Consider the following 19598-nt stretch of genomic DNA (forward strand, 5'->3'; position numbering starts at 1 on the left):
TATATATATATATATATATATATATATATACATACACACATACACACACAGTGGGGCAAAAAAGTATTTAGTCAGCCACCGATTGTGCAAGTTCCCCCACTTAAAATGATGACAGAGGTCAGTAATTTGCACCAGAGGTACGCTTCAACTGTGAGAGACAGAATGTGAAAAAAAAATCCATGAATCCACATGGTAGGATTTGTAAAGAATTTATTCGTAAATTAGGGTGGAAAATAAGTATTTGGTCACCTCAAACAAGGAAAATCTCTGGCTCTCACAGACCTGTAACGTCTTCTGTAAGAAGCTTTTCTGTCCCCCACTCGTTACCTGTATGAATGGCACCTGTTTGAACTCATCATCTGTATAAAAGACACCTGTCCACAGCCTCAAACAGTCAGACTCCAAACTCCGCCATGGCCAAGACCAAAGAGCTTTCGAAGGACACCAGGAAAAGTATTGTAGACCTGCACCAGACTGGGAAGAGTGAATCTACAATAGGCAAGCAGCTTGGTGTGAAAAAATCAACTGTGGGAGCAATCATCAGAAAATGGAAGACATACAAGACCACTGATAATCTCCCTCGATCTGGGGCTCCACGCAAGATCTCGTCCCGTGGGGTCAAAATGATCATGAGAACGGTGAGCAAAGATCCCAGAACCACACGGGGGGACCTGGTGAATGACCTGCAGAGAGCTGGGACCAAAGTAACAAAGGTCACCATCAGTAACACACTACAACGGCAGGGAATCAAATCCCGCAGTGCCAGACGTGTTCCGCTGCTGAAGCCAGTGCATGTCCAGGCCCGTCTGAAGTTTGCCAGAGAGCACATGGATGATACAGCAGAGGATTGGGAGAATGTCATGTGGTCAGATGAAACCAAAGTAGAACTTTTTGGTATAAACTCAACTCGTCGTGTTTGGAGGAAGAAGAATACTGAGTTGCATCCCAAGAACACCATACCTACTGTGAAGCATGGGGGTGGAAACATCATGCTATGGGGCTGTTTTTCTGCCAAGGGGACAGGACGACTGACCCCTTAGCAGTCGGACGTACCGCCCGCGGTACATTGGATGGTTTAGGGGACTAATTGGTTACGTACAAAAACTTATCAAAAAAGAAGCTAAACATGTTATATATATTTGGAAAGCTGAGATTCTCGTGATTCGAACGATGTAAAGCATTTCAAGATAGAATCAACATAGCAGGTACAATTAGTGTTTATGTCAGGCTGCCAACATCGAAAAAAAAAAAAAAAAGTAAGGTCTGTACTCACTTATTTTGCACCTGTTAGTCCACTGGTTCATAATATTCCAACAAAAACGGTGTAGTTAGACTGCCAAGAGTCCAGGCAATCCAAATCAGTCCAATATTTAGTCTCTGAGACATTTATATGTTGATAAACATCCACTGAATGTAATAGTATTGTTTCAAAGTAGCCGGCGAATAATCCTATTTTCGGTGCTTCCTGAAGCATTAGCAGCTTTTGACATGTAAATATTCCGGGTATTTTGATCTCAAAATGGCCGCTGACCTCTGCACTTTCGATTGACACCTCATTTGAACCAATGGGTGCTTCACACAGGTGTGAACAAGCAGCGATAGCCAAACACAGCTGGTGGTCAGCGGTCTGGCCAGCCCCCCTTTGATGGGCAGTAACTTCTTCCAATTGTGGCAGAGTGTCAAAATGATTGGCGTATCAGATAGCCAATGATCTTTAAAGAAGATTGATATGCAGCTTAAGGGGGAGGACACTTGTTTTTGCCCTCCTATTTGCATGCGCAAAAGGTTTTTGTGACTCGTGCGCTTTTGCGTAAACTTTCATAGCGACGACAGCGCGTTCATACAGCATTTTGAGAGAACTTGCGACCAAAGGAGCATAGCGACGACAGCGCGTTCATACAGCATTTTGAGAGAACTTGCGACCAAAGGAGCTTTGTAAGTACAAAATGGCAAAGAGGAAAACTTACTTCTCACTGGAAGAAGTCCTCGAACAATGCACTCGGCGTGACAGTGATCAGTCGGAGGAAGATATTTCCGAAGAAGACAGTGATGTTTCCTTTGGTGACTCGGTAGCAGAGGATATTTTTTTGGATGGAGGAGACGCTACGCTCGACATGTAAGTGTTTATTATATCATAGAATGATATTACTGTTTGTATGTGTGCCTTTGTGTGTGTGTGCGCGCGCCTGCGCCTTTGTGTGTGTGTGCGCGCGCCTGCTCCTCTGTGTGTTTGATGCGTTTTTACTAACTCCTGCTGTGTTTATATTGTTTGTTTGTGTGTGTGCATCTTTGTGTTTTGATTGTGTTCTTACTAACTCACGTCGTGTGTCTTTATATAATGTGTGTGTGTATATATATATATATATATATATATATATATATATATATATATATATATATATATATATATATATATATATTGTGTGTGTTTTGAGGTGTTCCTGCTAACTTATATCGTTGTTGTTTTTTTGTATATCACAGACAATCATCAGAATCAGATGAACTATGGGAGCCAGCCAGTAAAAAGACAAGTACAGAGGAACACGATGACAGCATTTCGTCAGAAGAGGAGCCACATCCTTCCACTTTCCAAAGAGTTTCTGGAAGCAGAAGGCCAAGAGGTAGGGGCAGAAGGCCAAGAGGTAGGGGGAGAGGAAGAGGGAGAACTGGCAGCAGTCAAGCTGAGATGCCAGCCAGTACATCTGAAGAGGGATGGAATGATACAGATGTTCCAGACATAATACCACCACAGCCCACCTTCAGGCCCATCAAATCACCAGGACCTCAGATCATAACTACAGCTTCATACACACTTTTACAGCTTTTTCAACTTTATTTCACAAACTCCATGTTGCTGACAATAATTAAAAACACAAATGACTTTGGATCAACATGCCACAAGCCCTCTAACCCATGGATTGACTTGACTTTACAGGACATGTATGCTTTTATGGCCATGGTGATTTATATGGGTCTGGTCAAACTCCCTGCAATCACTGATTACTGGCGAGGTAGTAAACTGTACAGCCTTCCATTCCCTAAAAAAATAATGTCTTGTAAGAAGTTTCAAAGGATCTGCCGCTCCCTTCACCTAAGCAGTTTGGAGGACAATGCTGCTAATGAGCAGAGAAGAGGTACGGCAGATTTTGACCGTCTCTGCAAAATAAAACCATTATACACGGAGATGAGGGAGGTCTGTAAAAAAAACTATAACCCTGGCCAAGAAATTTCCATTGACGAGCGAATGGTTGCCTCCAAAGCACGTATTGGAATAAAGCAATACATGAAAAATAAGCCTGTTCGCTGGGGATACAAACTTTTTGTTTTGGCAGATTCGAGCAACGGATATACATGGGACTTTTTCGTGTATGAAGGGAAGCTGCAGGGAAACAGTGGCAAGGGACTAAGTTATGAATCCGTGATGGAGCTTATCGATACACGGTTGCTTGGCACAGGATACAAACTTTTTGTAGATAATTTTTATAGTAGTCCCTCCCTTTTCCGTGACCTCCTTCAGAAGAGGATCTGGGCATGTGGAACAATACGAACAAATAGAATTGGATTTCCAAAAACCAAAAAAAATTGCCTGGACTCTAAATCTCCCCGTGGCAGCATAAGATGGATCCGAAAGGACTCCCTTCTCTTCGTTCAGTGGCGAGACACAAGGGATGTGTTCCTGTGCTCAACCCTTCACACAGCCCATGCTGGGGACACTGTTCAAAGGAGAGTTAGAGATGCAGATGGACACTGGGTGCTGAAAGACATCTCTGTTCCACCAGCAGTGAAGGAGTATAATCGGTATGTATTTTATATTCAACAATCTATATAACTATTATGTTATTTATTTTGTTTTTTGGAAATCCAATTTTGTTTGTTCTTGTTATTCAATTCTGTTTGTTCTTGTTTTTTCTGTCAATGCAGGTGCATGGGTGGGGTGGACCACTCCGATGCCTTGATAAACTACTATAAAGTCATCCACAAGACTCAGAGGTGGTATAAGACATTTTTTTATCATTTTCTGGACATTGCTGTTGTGAATGCCTTCCTGCTTCACAAGAGCATCACAAAGGGTAAAGGAGAGGTACCCATGCACCAAAAGGCTTTTCGGGAGACACTTATTGAGGAGCTGGCAGCGGCAGCTGGCAGCCTTGCTCCATCGCCCGCACCATCACCCTCTCCAAACAGAGCACATCACAAGCCTGTGCATATCAGTGGACACAGCACCACAGGTCGTCTGAGGTGCAGACACTGCCAGGCAAAGACACCAGTAAAGTGCTCCTCCTGTGATGTGCCTTTGTGCTTTTTGCCAAGTCGAGATTGTTATAAAGACTGGCATGATGCCAATGATCTCTAAAAAATATAATTGTAAAAATACATTTGTGTGAAAAACTATATATATATTTATACACACACAGATGCATATACATAATGTGTATATATAGTGAGTTTTAATGCCATAATACTTTTTTTTCCCTTTACATTTGTTTCGAAATTGAAAAAAAAACACTGTATAATGTTTATGCTCCTGTAATTTTGTAAAGTATTGACAATAAATCTGGATGTAAGAATAGCTCTGAGTGTAACCTTTAATTAGAGACCAAAATTAGGACTGTACATAAAAGCATTCAAGAATTACAGCCTTTTATGTGTTGATTGTTACAAAGGGCCATTTGGAGTCTCCAAGTGGCCTTTTTTGGGTAGCGCCTATACATAGACCTAAATAAACTTGCATAGAACACTCATTTTCTAAGATATTGTTATCAAATTTGAATTGTGGCTTGGTAAGGCTTCATGCTTTGATCCTGTTGTGTTTTCCAGCTAATACCTCACAAGGTAGGCATCTGCATGCATTCCTTACAAAAAAAAACTTGGGCGGATTTTTTTTTCTCTCTTTTTTAGTGTGTTCAAAGTTCTATTACTCAATAGCAGTATGACATAAAGTGATTCTGACACCTCAGGAACAAACTACAGATTGTCTCCTTTCAAAAGAGACCAAAACCATGCATATACTCCAAATGGTTCAAGAGCAGCATGCAATTTATTTTGGAGATGCCTTTTTCACAAATTTTAGGCAAAATTGGTAGGACTGCTACCAATTTTGCCTCATATCAAAGAGATATGAGGCCACTAACACACCTGTCTGACCCCCAGTCAATGCATCAGTGTCCACAACCTTCAGAACAGTCAGGAAACAGTGTGATCACTCTTTAATAATCTGATGCTACTGATGCTGTTTAATAAAGTTTATTTTCTTTATCCCATGCAGACCCCTTTGCATCCTCTTGTCTCTTGTCTGATCACTGTTATAGAATTAAACAGACAGAATGAATGGGGCCATGTATCGTGAGATTTTGAGCCAAAACCTCCTTCCATCAGTGAGAACTTTGAAGATGAAACGAGGCTGGGTCTTCCAACATGACAATGATCCAAAACACACCGCCCGGGCAACAAAGGAGTGGCTCCGTAAGAAGCATTTGAAAGTCCTGGAGTGGCCTAGCCAGTCTCCAGACCTCAACCCCATAGAAAATCTGTGGCGGGAGTTGAAAGTCCGTGTTGCTCGGCGACAGCCCCAAAACATCACTGCTCTCGAGAAGATCTGCATGGAGGAATGGGCCAAAATACCAGCTACTGTGTGTGCAAACCTGGTAAAGACCTATAGTAAACGTTTGACCTCTGTTATTGTCAACAAAGGTTATGTTACAAAGTATTGAGTTGTATTTTAGTTATTGACCAAATACTTATTTTCCACCCTGATTTACGAATAAATTCTTTACAAATCCTACCATGTGGATTCATGGATTTTTTTTTTTTTTCACATTCTGTCTCTCACAGTTGAAGTGTACCTCTGGTGCAAATTACTGACCTCTGTCATCATTTTAGGTGGGGGAACTTGCACAATCGGTGGCTGACTAAATACTTTTTTGCCCCACTGTATAAATGGGAAACAACCCTAACTTCAAAGTTTGAAATGTGTGAGATGCATGAATTGTTTGAAAAACTAGAAATTATCTAAAAATGCCTTAAGTGAAAATGTAGTGTTGCATTTATAGAGAAGAGAAAAAAAAAGAAGAAGCATTCTGTAACTTAAAAATAAGGCTGACGTGTTGACAATAGACTAAGAGACTCATTTGCAGGTGGCCACACAATTGTACAACAATTAACTGCCCCTTTAGAACTAGTACATACAGCAAGTGGCCGCAGGTGCTTTATTAAATGCATATATGACCTGTCGTGTCCAGTAAATTTGCTAGGTAGAGACGCTCTGACAAAACTTAAGATAGGTGTAATACCAGAAAAGAATGGCATGACTGCTGAGTGCATGCTAAATGACACCCCACCAGAGCCAGATAGCACTAACACAGAAAACAGTAGCCGTGTGTGTCTCTCTCAAGGCTACGGTGTTCCACATTATTACTGGACTCTCGCTTTGCCAGAGCTAAAAGCACTACACGATGTGGCCCGTCAACACACACCCGCCACATCCACTTTCCAGAAACCGACAGAGTATCACAACACTCTGAGATCTAAACAAACTCCAGGCCCAGATCCACCTTATGATCAGCAACTGTGGAAGCTAGGGGAACAGCGTTTGACCTTACAGCACCGGTCGGAATGGTGTAGGTTACGCAGTGACCACAGACAGTAAGATAATAGAAGCAAAACCACTTCTTCATATTCTGCACAGAGCGCTGAGCTGATAGCTGTGATACGCGCATGTGAGATGCACAAAGACAAGCGAATAAACATACATACAGACAGCCAGTATGTTTTCTCTGCTGTGCATGATTTTGCAAAAATTTGGCAAAACAGAGGAATGATTACATCAACCGGAAAACCAGTTCAGCATGCCAACCTGTTACAACGCCTACTGACTGTAATACATTTACCACAACAACTCGCATTGTGTAAATGTGCGGCACACAAAACTGACGGCTCTTTCATTACTACAGGCAACAACTTTGCTGACAGAGAAGCAAAACAGGCGGCACAAATGACAAACATCACATTGATGGCAGTAAACACACATCAGATTCCACTGGATGTATTGAAAAATGAACAAAAAGCAGCAAGCACAGCCGAACAGACAAAATGGCTAAAACACGGTGCAGTTCTGACAAACGACTTAATGATGTGCTATGGCAAGCCAGTGTTGCCAAAATCTCTCCACAAAACAGCAGCATTAGTGACACATGGCTGTACGCATCTGTCAACGGGGGGTATGACCTGTATTGTCAACTCTCATTTCTACACTGTAAACTTTGAAACCTCAGCAAAACAATTTGTCAGAACGTGCATGATGTGTCAAAAATATAATGCTCAGGGAAACCTGAGACCAAAAAGAGGCCATTTTCCCACTCCACCTTATCGTTTTCACACAATTCATATGGATTTTATTGAGCTAAGCGAATGTCAAGGGTCGAAATACGCCCTAGTGGTTATAGATGTGTTCTCAAAGTGGCCGGAAATCTACCCAGTGAAAAAGGCAGATGCAATTTCAGTAGCAAAATGTCTGTGTAATCACTTCATACCCACATATGGCATCCCAGCTTTGATACGATCAGACAACGGCACTCATTTTGTAAATGATGTCATCACTAAGGTCTCTGAAGCACTTGGTTTCAGCATAAAACACCATTGTGCATATCACCCACAAGGTGCAGGCCTTGTAGAGAGAACTAACGGCACTATAAAACAAAGGCTCAGGAAGTGCATGGCAGAAACAGGAAGGCCGTGGCCTAAATGTTTGGGTTTAGTGAAAACGTGGATGCGTTTAACGCAGGGCTCCCAGAAACTAACTCCATTTGAAATCATTCATGGTAGGCCATTCCCACTGCCCATCACCAGTGAACCAATAGATAAATCAATCAATCCGAGAAACCACATTAGCAGAATGGATGTCTAAGCTGTTGGAAAACAAAGAGATCATTGTACATAATCAACAACCTGATGATGTCTCTCCAGTGTCTTGCAGATTACAGTCCGGTGACTGGGTTCTGATCAAAGTGCTCCAAAGGAAAAACTGGAGCTCACCGAGGTGGGAGGGACCATACCAAGTTCTTCTCACTACACCTACCGCTTGCAAAATAGCGGAACAACCATCTTGGATCCATCAGAGCCACTGCAGGAGAGTAAGTGAAGCCATCTAAACTGAACTGACGCGGGCTCGCCCAATTGTTGTGATCTTGCTCGGTGGAGGGAACAGCCTTTCTGGCCGAGAAGTCAACTCACAACAGGAGGGTGTGTCCTGCTGTCATGAGGTGGTGGCTCCTAATAACTGCAGTGGCCCTGACCCTGGCCGGGCTCCTCATCTTTGTTTCAGTGAGGGACAACAGACCAACTTACTGACCTGGCCCCAAGTCTCAGACCCACTGCCTGATGTCATTCTACTGAACAAACTGAGCGCAGCGCAACTGCCAGTATGTGTGATGAACAATGGATCGCGGGCAGTGGGGGAGCTGCCTACTCACCTATGTAAATACATATACACTGCTAATAAATGACGTGGTGATTAAAAATGACTTGTCAAGTGATCATGCACTGATTAACACATTAGTAGCTTATGCAGGTACAACATAAGGTTTTTATCCTTTTATTTTTGTAGTTTTAGTTTTATTATTTTTTTCTTGTTGTTATTTCCTTTACTGTACTTTTGTTCTTTTATTATTTTATTGTTTTATCCTTTTACCACATGATTTACATTTCTGCTATGCTGACATTTTGAAAATTAGAAAATTGCTAAGCGTAACTAATCAGTAACCTTTTCAGACAACTGTTTTGCACATTTAAAATAAGTTAAAACAGGAGGGAATATGTTAGAGGAAAAATGATTCTATGTTTCTTTACCTTCTTTTAAATGTACAAAGATGCCCTTTGTCTGTGGTTAGATTAGTTTAGAAGTGTCTTTTTAGACTTTCCCAGCAAAGACATATTGTTTCTGGGACATATTGTTTTAGATTGTTTTATCTCTCCCAGCTCTCTGCTGACGAGACTAGCACCATATATGGAGTTGTTTTATTTTATCTGTTTATTATTTTCTTATCCTGTTCTCACTGTCTCTGTGCTCTGTGCCTATAAAAAATGCCAAGCCACTGTCCATGGTGTGAGTTGTTCTCAGCAGCTCACCCGTGTACACGTTTAGCAAAGAAAGTAACTTTGTCTCATTGTGTCTTTATTTCTCCTGGGTTTTTGCAGAGTTTTCTCCCGACACTCCCCTAATGAGGAGTCGTGAGCAACTGATTGGACCATGGAGCGGTTGACCACCTTCAAAAAGCCGCTCTGACAGCTCTGAGGAAGAGAGAGAGAGAGAGAGTGGAACGAGCGAGTAGCCTGACAGTCGTCACGGTCCTGACCCTGGTTTTCCCAGCCTGTGCTTATATTGTGTATTTGTGTGAGTGTGAATTGTGAAAGCCGCTCCTAGTGCATTAGCTGAGAGCTTAGGCACTCGTGGGCTGAAGCGGAAGGGGTGAGCTGCCTTTTCTTTTGGAATCGTTTTCTCCTGTTTTCTGGGTCAGGGAGCGAGGGATAGCTCTGTCATTTGTTTGTTCTATTTCTTTCCTAGGGTTTAGTTAGTCTTTTCTGGTGGGACTTAGTTGGTTTTGTTTATTATTTTGGCCTGGGCTCACCCTGGAGCTATGCTTCTTGTCCTTAAATAAAATCACCTTTTTTTACTCACAACTGGTTTGGATGTTTGGCTTGGGAACCAGGGCGGGGATTTGTCTCTCTCTCCTCCAACCTTATGTGCGTCCCTACACGCCTAGACTAGGGGCGTAACAATACAACATACCTCCTTTGGTTGGAACCGGTGCTACACTGGCAGGGCTAGAGGCCAGGACTCCACTCTTCGGGTTCTTGGGGGATATTGCTAACTCTGGGTCCGATAACAGGCACCACATCCGCAGTAGATGTGCTCAGTGTGAGGTCTTGCGGCAAGCTATCAATCACCAGGTGCTTCATCAGATGCTGTGAAGTACAGCCAGACTTTTGAGTGCTTCGCCTTGGGCATTTTTAATCTGTAGCTCTGTTGCAGGGTGTTTTGGTACCATTCTTTATTCATGGCTGTGTTTTGCGGCAAAATTGTGAGCAGACTCCCTTGGATGAGAAGCAATCCCAAAGTAAAGTAAAAGTAAAGTAAAGTGTGCGTGTTAGTCCCCATAGGGAAATAGTTCCTCTGCATTTAACCCATTCACCCAGTGAAGCAGTGGGCAGCCGCCAGTGCAGCGCCCGGGGAGCAGTGTGTAGGGACGGTACCTTGCTCAGGGGTACCTCAGGGTAGCCGTTCAGTGGAGTCGAACCCCCGACCTTCCGATCATGGGGCCACCACTCTACCTACTGAGCTATCCCTGCCCTAACATGAATGGTCTCAGGATGCTTTACTGTTGGCATGACACAGGACTGATGGTAGCGCTCACCTTTTCTTCTCCGCACAAGCCTCTTCCCCAGATGCTTCAAACAATCGGAAAGAGGCTTCATCTGAGAATATGACTGATAGGTTTATGCTGCAAACCTATTCGCTGGAACGTTAAGGACAACTTGCTACACAGCAAAAAGCAAGACACAAGGCACCAAAGTTCTTCGTGTTACTCATGCATGAGGGAGACCTGCCTGGAGCCAAGTGTCGTTCCACCACTTGATCTTCGTCAGACTCTCAGCCAGGTTCCCCATAGCACTCATTTTATTGTGGTCACATGAATATGCATAGGGTCATTAACATATAACATCTTACATAGGTATACATGTGAACAAAGAATACTGTGTGTGTGTGTGTGTGTGTGTGTGTGTGTGTGTGTGTGTGTCCATAAACGACTTCCCTTAACCTGCTGGTCTGGAAAATCCAACAGTTCATCTATATGTAAAAAAGCACTTAGACTAAAACAGACATAGCTACGTTAATCCTACCGTAAAACAATAAAACAAGGTACGACCTCTTCCCATGCTCCCTTTACAGCCTGCTAAAGATCACACATCCTATCACTACACAATTGATTATACACCTCTAAGCATATATGGTTAAATATTTCCTGTATACAAATGACAATAATAAAATCTAAACCCAACAATGACTTTGCCCCAGTCCTCAGCAGTCAATTCACCATGTTTACATGATTTTTGTTAAATTAAATCATGTTAACATGAAATAAACAGAAAAGGAAAATTGTGTTCTGACTTGTTTAGAAATATATTTTTCTTTTGTTTTTTTTATTCTTAGATTTTTTCGAGGTCCAGTCTGTGTCTCCAACAAATAGGACAAAGGATCACCTGCAGCTCAGACGGGATCTACCCTCAACCTGAGCTCACCTGGTCCACCAGCCCTTCATCCAGCATCACTAACAACAACACAACAGCCCATCAGACTGAGCAGCAGCTTTACAGCATCAGCAGTTCTCTGATACTTCCAAACAGTGACATGGATCTATATTACATCTGTGCAGTCAGCACTGGCAGAAACAGGAAGAGAGCAACCTTCAGAAAAAGAGATTATACATCAATCCATCCATCCAGTGGAACATTTTCATCAGATCTTTACAGGAGATTCGATCTGAACTCTGTGGAGCCTGATCTCAAGGGTTTTAAGTCTGACACTGAAACCAGAGGATCTTTCTGTCTCTTCAGATTCACTGTGATCCAGTGATGGGAGTGATTTCAGCCCTGAGTGATCACGCTGATGTTTGCACAGAGCAGATAATTTAGTGAATGTTTTGGCACATTGGTAACAGTGAAACAGTTTATTAGTAACGTGGGATCGTTTGTGTGATTTAAGCTGACTTGCAGTGGTGAAGGATGACCCACACTGATCACAGACGTGCTTTTTAACCCCACTGTGAATCAGTTCATGGCGTTTTAATCTACTTGATGTGGTGAAACTTTTCCCACATTCTTTACAGTATTTCAGTTTGTCTCCAGTGTGTCTACGTCGATGTACTTTTAAGGTGTATTGGTGACTGAAAGCTTTCCCACAAAGGTCACAACGAAAGTCTTTCCCACCACCACAGTGAGGACAGGGTTGAGAACTGGATCCATCTGTGTCGCTCTGCTTCTAAACAAAGACACAAAGACAGTCCTTCAACATTTTTATCCTGAACGTCGCCTGAAATAAAGAGCATCTCTGCAGACGTCCAATTACATTTTACTGTTTCAGTTAACACAGATAAAAATATAAATACATACCTAGGGCTGGGCCATATTATACCGTTCACGGTAATACCGGTATAATGTTAGGCAACGATAGGAAAATGAAATATCGCGATAGAATGGGAGTAAAACGCGCATGCGCAGTGCCTTTGTTTTCATACGCACATGGCCGATTGTTGAGTGAAACAGATGAACCAGAATTGGTTTGTAAAAATGGTGCAACTTCAGTGATGTGGAACTGGTTTGGTGTTTGTCCGTCAGATACACGACAAAGCACATTTTTTTGCAGAACATGCAAGCGGCCGTCGGACTAAGATGCCCTTAAATCTGGGAGTAATCTGGGTCCTAAACTCCGTATGCTTCAGGTCAAACGAACACTGCAGCATCACTAAGAGTTAAAAACTGTCTAAATTCTTTCATCTTTAATAAAACGATCAGCATTGCTGCTTTACCAGGTGTAACTATGAAGTTTAACTTCCAGGCATCCATGAAAACAAAATGTATTACATTTAACGGAGTTAGAAGCTAGCAGGAAGCTAGCGGAAGTTAGCTCGCTAGTTTCGCTAGTTACCTAAGCATGATATAGCATGTTCTGACTGAGAGATTTCGAAAAAAAATCAAACGTACAGCTCTGCTATCACTTCCAACATAAATGAAGACAGGAAACTAAACAGCAGTGACGTTTGTTGTGTTACTGAAGTTGGGCTAGCTGGTATATAATGATGTGCTACGTGATCGCTAGCGACACAGCTATGTTAGCATAACATAAACAGTGAAGCTGGAGGACAAACACTAACACTTTTCCACTTATAAAAGTTAACGTTAAGGTTCCTCATGGTTAGAGACAAATGCAATCGCATGGCAGGATGCTGTAAACGGACCAAACTTCAGTCAGGAGAACAACTGAGATAATCCATCCACAATACGAGGTTAGTCATTAATATACTGCAACAACATGGGAATAGAGCAGCTGCCAGAGAATTCAACATTAATGAATCAATGGTACAGAAGTGGAGGAAGCAAGAAGAATGAGTTTAATAAAGTTTGATTTATCTGACTGCTTTGTTTCGCTTAATGTGCCTTATAATCCCGTGCACCTTATGGTCCGAAAAATACGTACTGCACACTGCAGTTTAATCTTTTTAACTTCAGTGGATATTATACATGGTTATGCTCAGGATATGTCAGCCCATTTCTACTGGAAATGCCTTTTGGTTAAACTTTCAGCAAGGAATTTGCATTTGCACTGTTACATTTTTATAAAGCTTTAATGTACATAAAAACCAGCTTCTTGTTTAAGTGAAAATAAATGATAGGTTGTCTTTTTGCGCTAGTAATGTTGTGGAGTTGTATTTTGTCTCGCATCAATTATATCGTCAGTTATATCGTTATCGCAAATTTTCAAATATATATCGTGATAAATATTTTTGGCCATATCGCCCTGCTCTATACATACCTCACAGTAACTGCACTTGTTGAGTCTCTTTCTGGTGTGGATCTGTTGGTGTCGTCTCAGGTAACCTGGAGCTTTAAAAGTCTTCTCACACAGGTCACATTTATAAGGTCGTCCCTCAGTGTGGGTAAACATGTGGCGTTGTAAGTGTGTGTCTTTAGCAAAGTGTTTGCCACACTGACCACAGCAGTACACATCATGTCTGGTGTGAATGCGTAGGTGTATATTTCGGCTACCTATCCGGCTGAAAGTTTGGCCACAGATGTCACAGCTGTATGCCTTAATTCCAGAGTGGGTAACTAGATGACTGTGTAAGTGGCCACTTTGAGTAAAAGCTCTGCCACACTGATCACAGCTGTACGCTTTAACTCCACTGTGGATGAGTTGGTGTTGTTTTAGAGCATTATTCCAGGAAAAAGACTTTCCACACAAGTCACAGCTGAACGGTCTCTCTCCAGTGTGGATGACCTGATGAAGTTTTAGGTCATACAGAGTAAACTCCTTCCCACACTCGTCACAGGTGTGTTTTTTCTCTCCCTTTCTTCTGTGAGGTTTGTCGGCCTCCTGAGAGCGCTGACTTCTCGCTCCATGTTGGTCCTGCAGTGACAGAGATACAAACAGAGGCAGTGAGTGAAATGTAGTCGTGGAACAAACTGAACCTTCAAACTCCCTCCATTAACACTCGTTTTAAACCTGAGGGTGGAGTGTGGCACCAAACACCTTAAAGGTCTCTTATCCCCACCTGCTGGTAGTAGGAACACATTACATCCAACCCGGTGTTAAAAATAATTAATGACTGTTCAAACGTTTCACTGTAGAAAACATTGGATTAATTTTTGATTAAAGGCAATTAAGTGCCATTCATTTTCAATCTATATTAATCACATTTTATTTGTATGAGCAAAAAAAAAAAAAAAAAAAAGGAAAATATACACACTTAATGTGTTTACTGCCTGATATCGGGCTACCGTTGTGGTGCTTTGAACGTGTTTTTTTTGCAGTGATAAACCAATATTAAGTCTGTTCGAACAACAATAATACCAATAATAATAATATTATTATTAATAGTAATCAGAATAATAAAAACAACAACAACAACAACAATAATAATAATAATAATAATAATAATAATAATAATAATAATAAAAACAATAATAATAATAATAATAATAATAATGATAATGTACTTCCACAGCATGTCTTTTATCCAAACCGCTCTCTGCAGATGGCCCCGCCCCTCTGTGAGCCTTATTCTGCTGGAGGTTTCTTCCTGTTAAAAGGGAGTTTTTCCTTCCCACTGTTGCCAACATGCTTGCTGAAAGGGGGTCATATAATTGTTGGGTTTTTCTCTGTATGTATTATTGTAGGATCCACATTACAATAAAAAGCACCTTGAGGCGACTGTTGTTGTGACTTGGTGCTGTATAAATAACACTGAATTGAACTGAAAATTTAATTAATATCTATGGGCTCAAAGTGTAGTCATTAATATTCTGTACTTGTAAATCAGTTTTGTATGTGTAAAAAGAATTTGTGTGTAGACTTAGCAAAAAACAAAACAACCAAAAAACGTTACAAGTACGAATTTTGACCCTATTTTTCTTCCTTTCGTCTGATTGGTCAATGTCATGTCAATCAGAAATGTAACAATCCAATCAGAGAACAGATGGGTTTGGCTGTCGGACGGGCGCTTTTTTTGAACAGGGCTGTAAAAACTACAATACCACCACCATAATACTACATTAATACTAAAATCATAACTGAATGCAGAGCGACTGAAAGCTCTGTTCCCCATAGTACTAAGGTGTGAGGACGGAACAGTAAGATGAATAGCAGATGATGATCTGAGAAGGCAGGAAACAGTGGTGATATGGAGCAGGTCACATAAATATGAAGGAGCAGATTTATGGATACACCTGTATGTAAGAAGTAACATTTTAAAATGTATCCTGGCTTCTATGGGCAACCAGTAAAGGTGCTGAAGAACTGGGGTAATATGAGCTCTTGACAGAGTGCAAGTTATGACCCGAGCTGCAGAATTTTGAAGAAGTTGGAGTTTATGAAGGGACCTTTTAGGGAGACCAAATAGGAGGGAATTACAGTAATTAATACGGGACGTAATAATCACTCAGAGCTGCTTTTCCATGCAGTAGAATTGCTAACATGCTAACACAGTTTAATGAGCAGAGTTGTTCCAAACAGTCAGGCTAAAATGACAAGATAACAATATAAATACATACCTCACAGTAACCGTGCTTGTGGAGTCTCTTTCTGGTGTGGATCTGTTGGTGTCGTCTCAGGTAATGTGGAGCTTTAAAAGTCTTCTCACACAGGTCACATTTATAAGGTCGTTCCTCAGTGTGGGTAAACATGTGTTGTTGTAAGTTTGCGTCTGTTGTGAACTCTTTGCCACACTGTTCACAGCAGTACACATCATGTCTGGTGTGAATGCGTACGTGTCTATTTCGATTCCGTATATGGCTGAAAGTTTTGCCACAGATGTCACAGCTGTACGCCTTAATTCCAGAGTGGGTAACTAGATGCCTCTGTAAGCTGCTACTGTGAGTAAAAGCTCTGCCACACTGATCACAGCTGTGCGGTTTAACTCCACTGTGGGTGAGTTGGTGTGATTTTAGGCCACTCTTCCAGGAAAAAGTCTTTCCACACAAGTCACAGCTGAACGGTCTCTCTCCAGTGTGGATGACCTGATGAAGTTTTAGGTCATACAGAGTAAACTCCTTCCCACACTCGTCACAGGTGTGTTTTTTCTCTCCCTTTCTTCTGTGAGGTTTGTCGGCCTCCTGAGAGCGCTGACTTCTCGCTCCATGTTGGTCCTGCAGTGACAGAGATACAAACAGAGGCAGTGAGTGAAATGTAGTCGTGGAACAAACTGAACCTTCAAACTCCCTCCATTAACACTCGTTTTAAACCTGAGGGTGGAGTGTGGCACCAAACACCTTAAAGGTCTCTTATCCCCACCTGCTGGTAGTAGGAACACATTACATCCAACCCGGTGTTAAAAATAATTAATGACTGTTCAAACGTTTCACTGTAGAAAACATTGGATTAATTTTTGATTAAAGGCAATTAAGTGCCATTCATTTTCAATCTATATTAATCACATTTTATTTGTATGAGCAAAAAAAAAAAAAAAAAAAAGGAAAATATACACACTTAATGTGTTTACTGCCTGATATCGGGCTACCGTTGTGGTGCTTTGAACGTGTTTTTTTTGCAGTGATAAACCAATATTAAGTCTGTTCGAACAACAATAATACCAATAATAATAATATTATTATTAATAGTAATCAGAATAATAAAAACAACAACAATAATAATAATAATAATAATAATAAAAACAATAATAATAATAATAATAATAATAATGATAATGTACTTCCACAGCATGTCTTTTATCCAAACCGCTCTCTGCAGATGGCCCCGCCCCTCTGTGAGCCTTATTCTGCTGGAGGTTTCTTCCTGTTAAAAGGGAGTTTTTCCTTCCCACTGTTGCCAACATGCTTGCTGAAAGGGGGTCATATAATTGTTGGGTTTTTCTCTGTATGTATTATTGTAGGATCCACATTACAATAAAAAGCACCTTGAGGCGACTGTTGTTGTGACTTGGTGCTGTATAAATAACACTGAATCGAACTGAAAATTTAATTAATATCTATGGGCTCAAAGTGTAGTCATTAATATTCTGTACTTGTAAATCAGTTTTGTATGTGTAAAAAGAATTTGTGTGTAGACTTAGCAAAAAACAAAACAACCAAAAAACGTTACAAGTACGAATTTTGACCCTATTTTTCTTCCTTTCGTCTGATTGGTCAATGTCATGTCAATCAGAAATGTAACAATCCAATCAGAGAACAGATGGGTTTGGCTGTCGGACGGGCGCTTTTTTTGAACAGGGCTGTAAAAACTACAATACCACCACCATAATACTACATTAATACTAAAATCATAACTGAATGCAGAGCGACTGAAAGCTCTGTTCCCCATAGTACTAAGGTGTGAGGACGGAACAGTAAGATGAATAGCAGATGATGATCTGAGAAGGCAGGAAACAGTGGTGATATGGAGCAGGTCACATAAATATGAAGGAGCAGATTTATGGATACACCTGTATGTAAGAAGTAACATTTTAAAATGTATCCTGGCTTCTATGGGCAACCAGTAAAGGTGCTGAAGAACTGGGGTAATATGAGCTCTTGACAGAGTGCAAGTTATGACCCGAGCTGCAGAATTTTGAAGAAGTTGGAGTTTATGAAGGGACCTTTTAGGGAGACCAAATAGGAGGGAATTACAGTAATTAATACGGGACGTAATAATCACTCAGAGCTGCTTTTCCATGCAGTAGAATTGCTAACATGCTAACACAGTTTAATGAGCAGAGTTGTTCCAAACAGTCAGGCTAAAATGACAAGATAACAATATAAATACATACCTCACAGTAACCGTGCTTGTGGAGTCTCTTTCTGGTGTGGATCTGTTGGTGTCGTCTCAGGTAATGTGGAGCTTTAAAAGTCTTCTCACACAGGTCACATTTATAAGGTCGTTCCTCAGTGTGGGTAAACATGTGTTGTTGTAAGTTTGCGTCTGTTGTGAACTCTTTGCCACACTGTTCACAGCAGTACACATCATGTCTGGTGTGAATGCGTACGTGTCTATTTCGATTCCGTATATGGCTGAAAGTTTTGCCACAGATGTCACAGCTGTATGCCTTAATTCCAGAGTGGGTAACTAGATGCCTCTGTAAGCTGCTACTGTGAGTAAAAGCTCTGCCACACTGATCACAGCTGTGCGGTTTAACTCCACTGTGGGTGAGTTGGTGTGATTTTAGGCCACTCTTCCAGGAAAAAGTCTTTCCACACAAGTCACAGCTGAACGGTCTCTCTCCAGTGTGGATGACCTGATGAAGTTTTAGGTCATACAGAGTAAACTCCTTCCCACACTCGTCACAGGTGTGTTTTTTCTCTCCCTTTCTTCTGTGAGGTTTGTCGGCCTCCTGAGAGCGCTGACTTCTCGCTCCATGTTGGTCCTGCAGTGACAGAGATACAAACAGAGGCAGTGAGTGAAATGCAGTCGTGGAACAAACTCAACCTTCAAACTCCCTCCATTAACACTAGTTTTAAACCTGAAGGTGGAGTGTGGCACCAAACACCTAAAAGGTCTCTTATCCCCACCTACTGGTAGTTCTGACACATTACATCCAACCTGGTCTTAAAAATAATTCATGACTTCCGGTCAGCATGCGACCCGAATAGACGCAGGAACGAGCTGCTCCGGTGAACCTAACTCCGCTTTGACCAGTTTCACCCCTTCAACTCGCTTTCACTCGTAACTACTTTTCTAGTGTTCTGAACACTTTTAACCCTTTCCAATGGCTTCTAAGAGTGCAAAAGCGAACAAAAAGGAGGACGCTAGCTTAACACTGGAGGCTATCACCACGCTGCTCCAGCAGCACCGAGATGAGTTGGCATCTGAATTTAAGACCTCATTTAACGCCCTCGATTCAAAACTGGACCAGGTACGACAATCCCAAGAGGAACAGGCCGAGAGTTTCATCCTTGGAGCTTGCAATTGAAGACCTGAGCCAACGTGTCGCTGACCTTGAAAACACGTGTGCCGCTCTTCGCGAAGACAACAACCAGCTAAAGAACAAAGTCACCGACCTGGAGAGCCGTAGCAGGCGTCAGAACATGTGGGCGCCCCACTCACTTCTTTTCCAACCTTCTCTATGAGTTGTTGGGCAAAGAAATACTTCAGTCTCCACCGGAGCTCGATAGAGCGCACCGCTCCCTCGCAGCGAAGCCGCCCGTGGGACGCCCACCTCACCTGGTGATCATCCGCCTGCACCGATACCAGATCAAGGACCTCATCATCCGAGAAGCTAGGAGGAGAGGGAAATTCGACTACCGAGGCGTGCCTATCCGAATTGTGGAGGACTACAGCCCCGAGGTCCTCAATCAGCGGGCGCAGTACAAGGACATTATGTCGGAGCTCTACGGGC

General features: G+C 41.9%; 2 protein-coding genes across 4 annotated transcripts in view; one reads left to right on the top strand and one right to left on the bottom strand.

Moving 5' to 3' along the window:
• Nucleotides 1–13455, top strand: part of LOC147322407 (uncharacterized) — a 27312-nt gene extending 13857 nt beyond the window's left edge. The window contains exons 5-6 of one of the 3 annotated variants that reach the window (XR_015131083.1): nucleotides 7963–8472; nucleotides 9193–13455. Coding sequence is in view for 2 of the 3 variants with exons in the window: in XM_086306895.1 (XP_086163021.1) it covers nucleotides 7963–8147 (185 nt within the window). In the remaining variant the exon portion in view is untranslated. Of the gene's footprint in view, nucleotides 1–7962 lie in introns of all 3 variants that reach the window. The other 2 variants (XM_086306895.1, XM_086306897.1) reach the window with 2 other exon arrangements.
• Nucleotides 10771–19598, bottom strand: part of LOC147322408 (uncharacterized) — a 19852-nt gene continuing 11024 nt past the window's right edge. Inside the window, exons 3-6 of the mRNA XM_086306843.1 lie at nucleotides 18033–18626; nucleotides 15823–16416; nucleotides 13586–14179; nucleotides 10771–12034 (exon numbers count right to left, since the gene is read on the bottom strand). Coding sequence (XP_086162969.1) covers nucleotides 11513–12034; nucleotides 13586–14179; nucleotides 15823–16416; nucleotides 18033–18626 — 2304 coding nt within the window. The 3' untranslated portion in view covers nucleotides 10771–11512. The remainder of the gene's footprint in view (nucleotides 12035–13585; nucleotides 14180–15822; nucleotides 16417–18032; nucleotides 18627–19598) is intronic.

Source organism: Aulonocara sp. 'chitande type north' Nkhata Bay, linkage group LG9 (genome assembly GCF_057382095.1).
Source record: "Aulonocara sp. 'chitande type north' Nkhata Bay isolate Kocher_YH1m ecotype deep benthic linkage group LG9, A_spYH_male_GT1.1, whole genome shotgun sequence".
Lineage (NCBI taxonomy): Eukaryota > Metazoa > Chordata > Actinopteri > Cichliformes > Cichlidae > Aulonocara > Aulonocara sp. 'chitande type north' Nkhata Bay.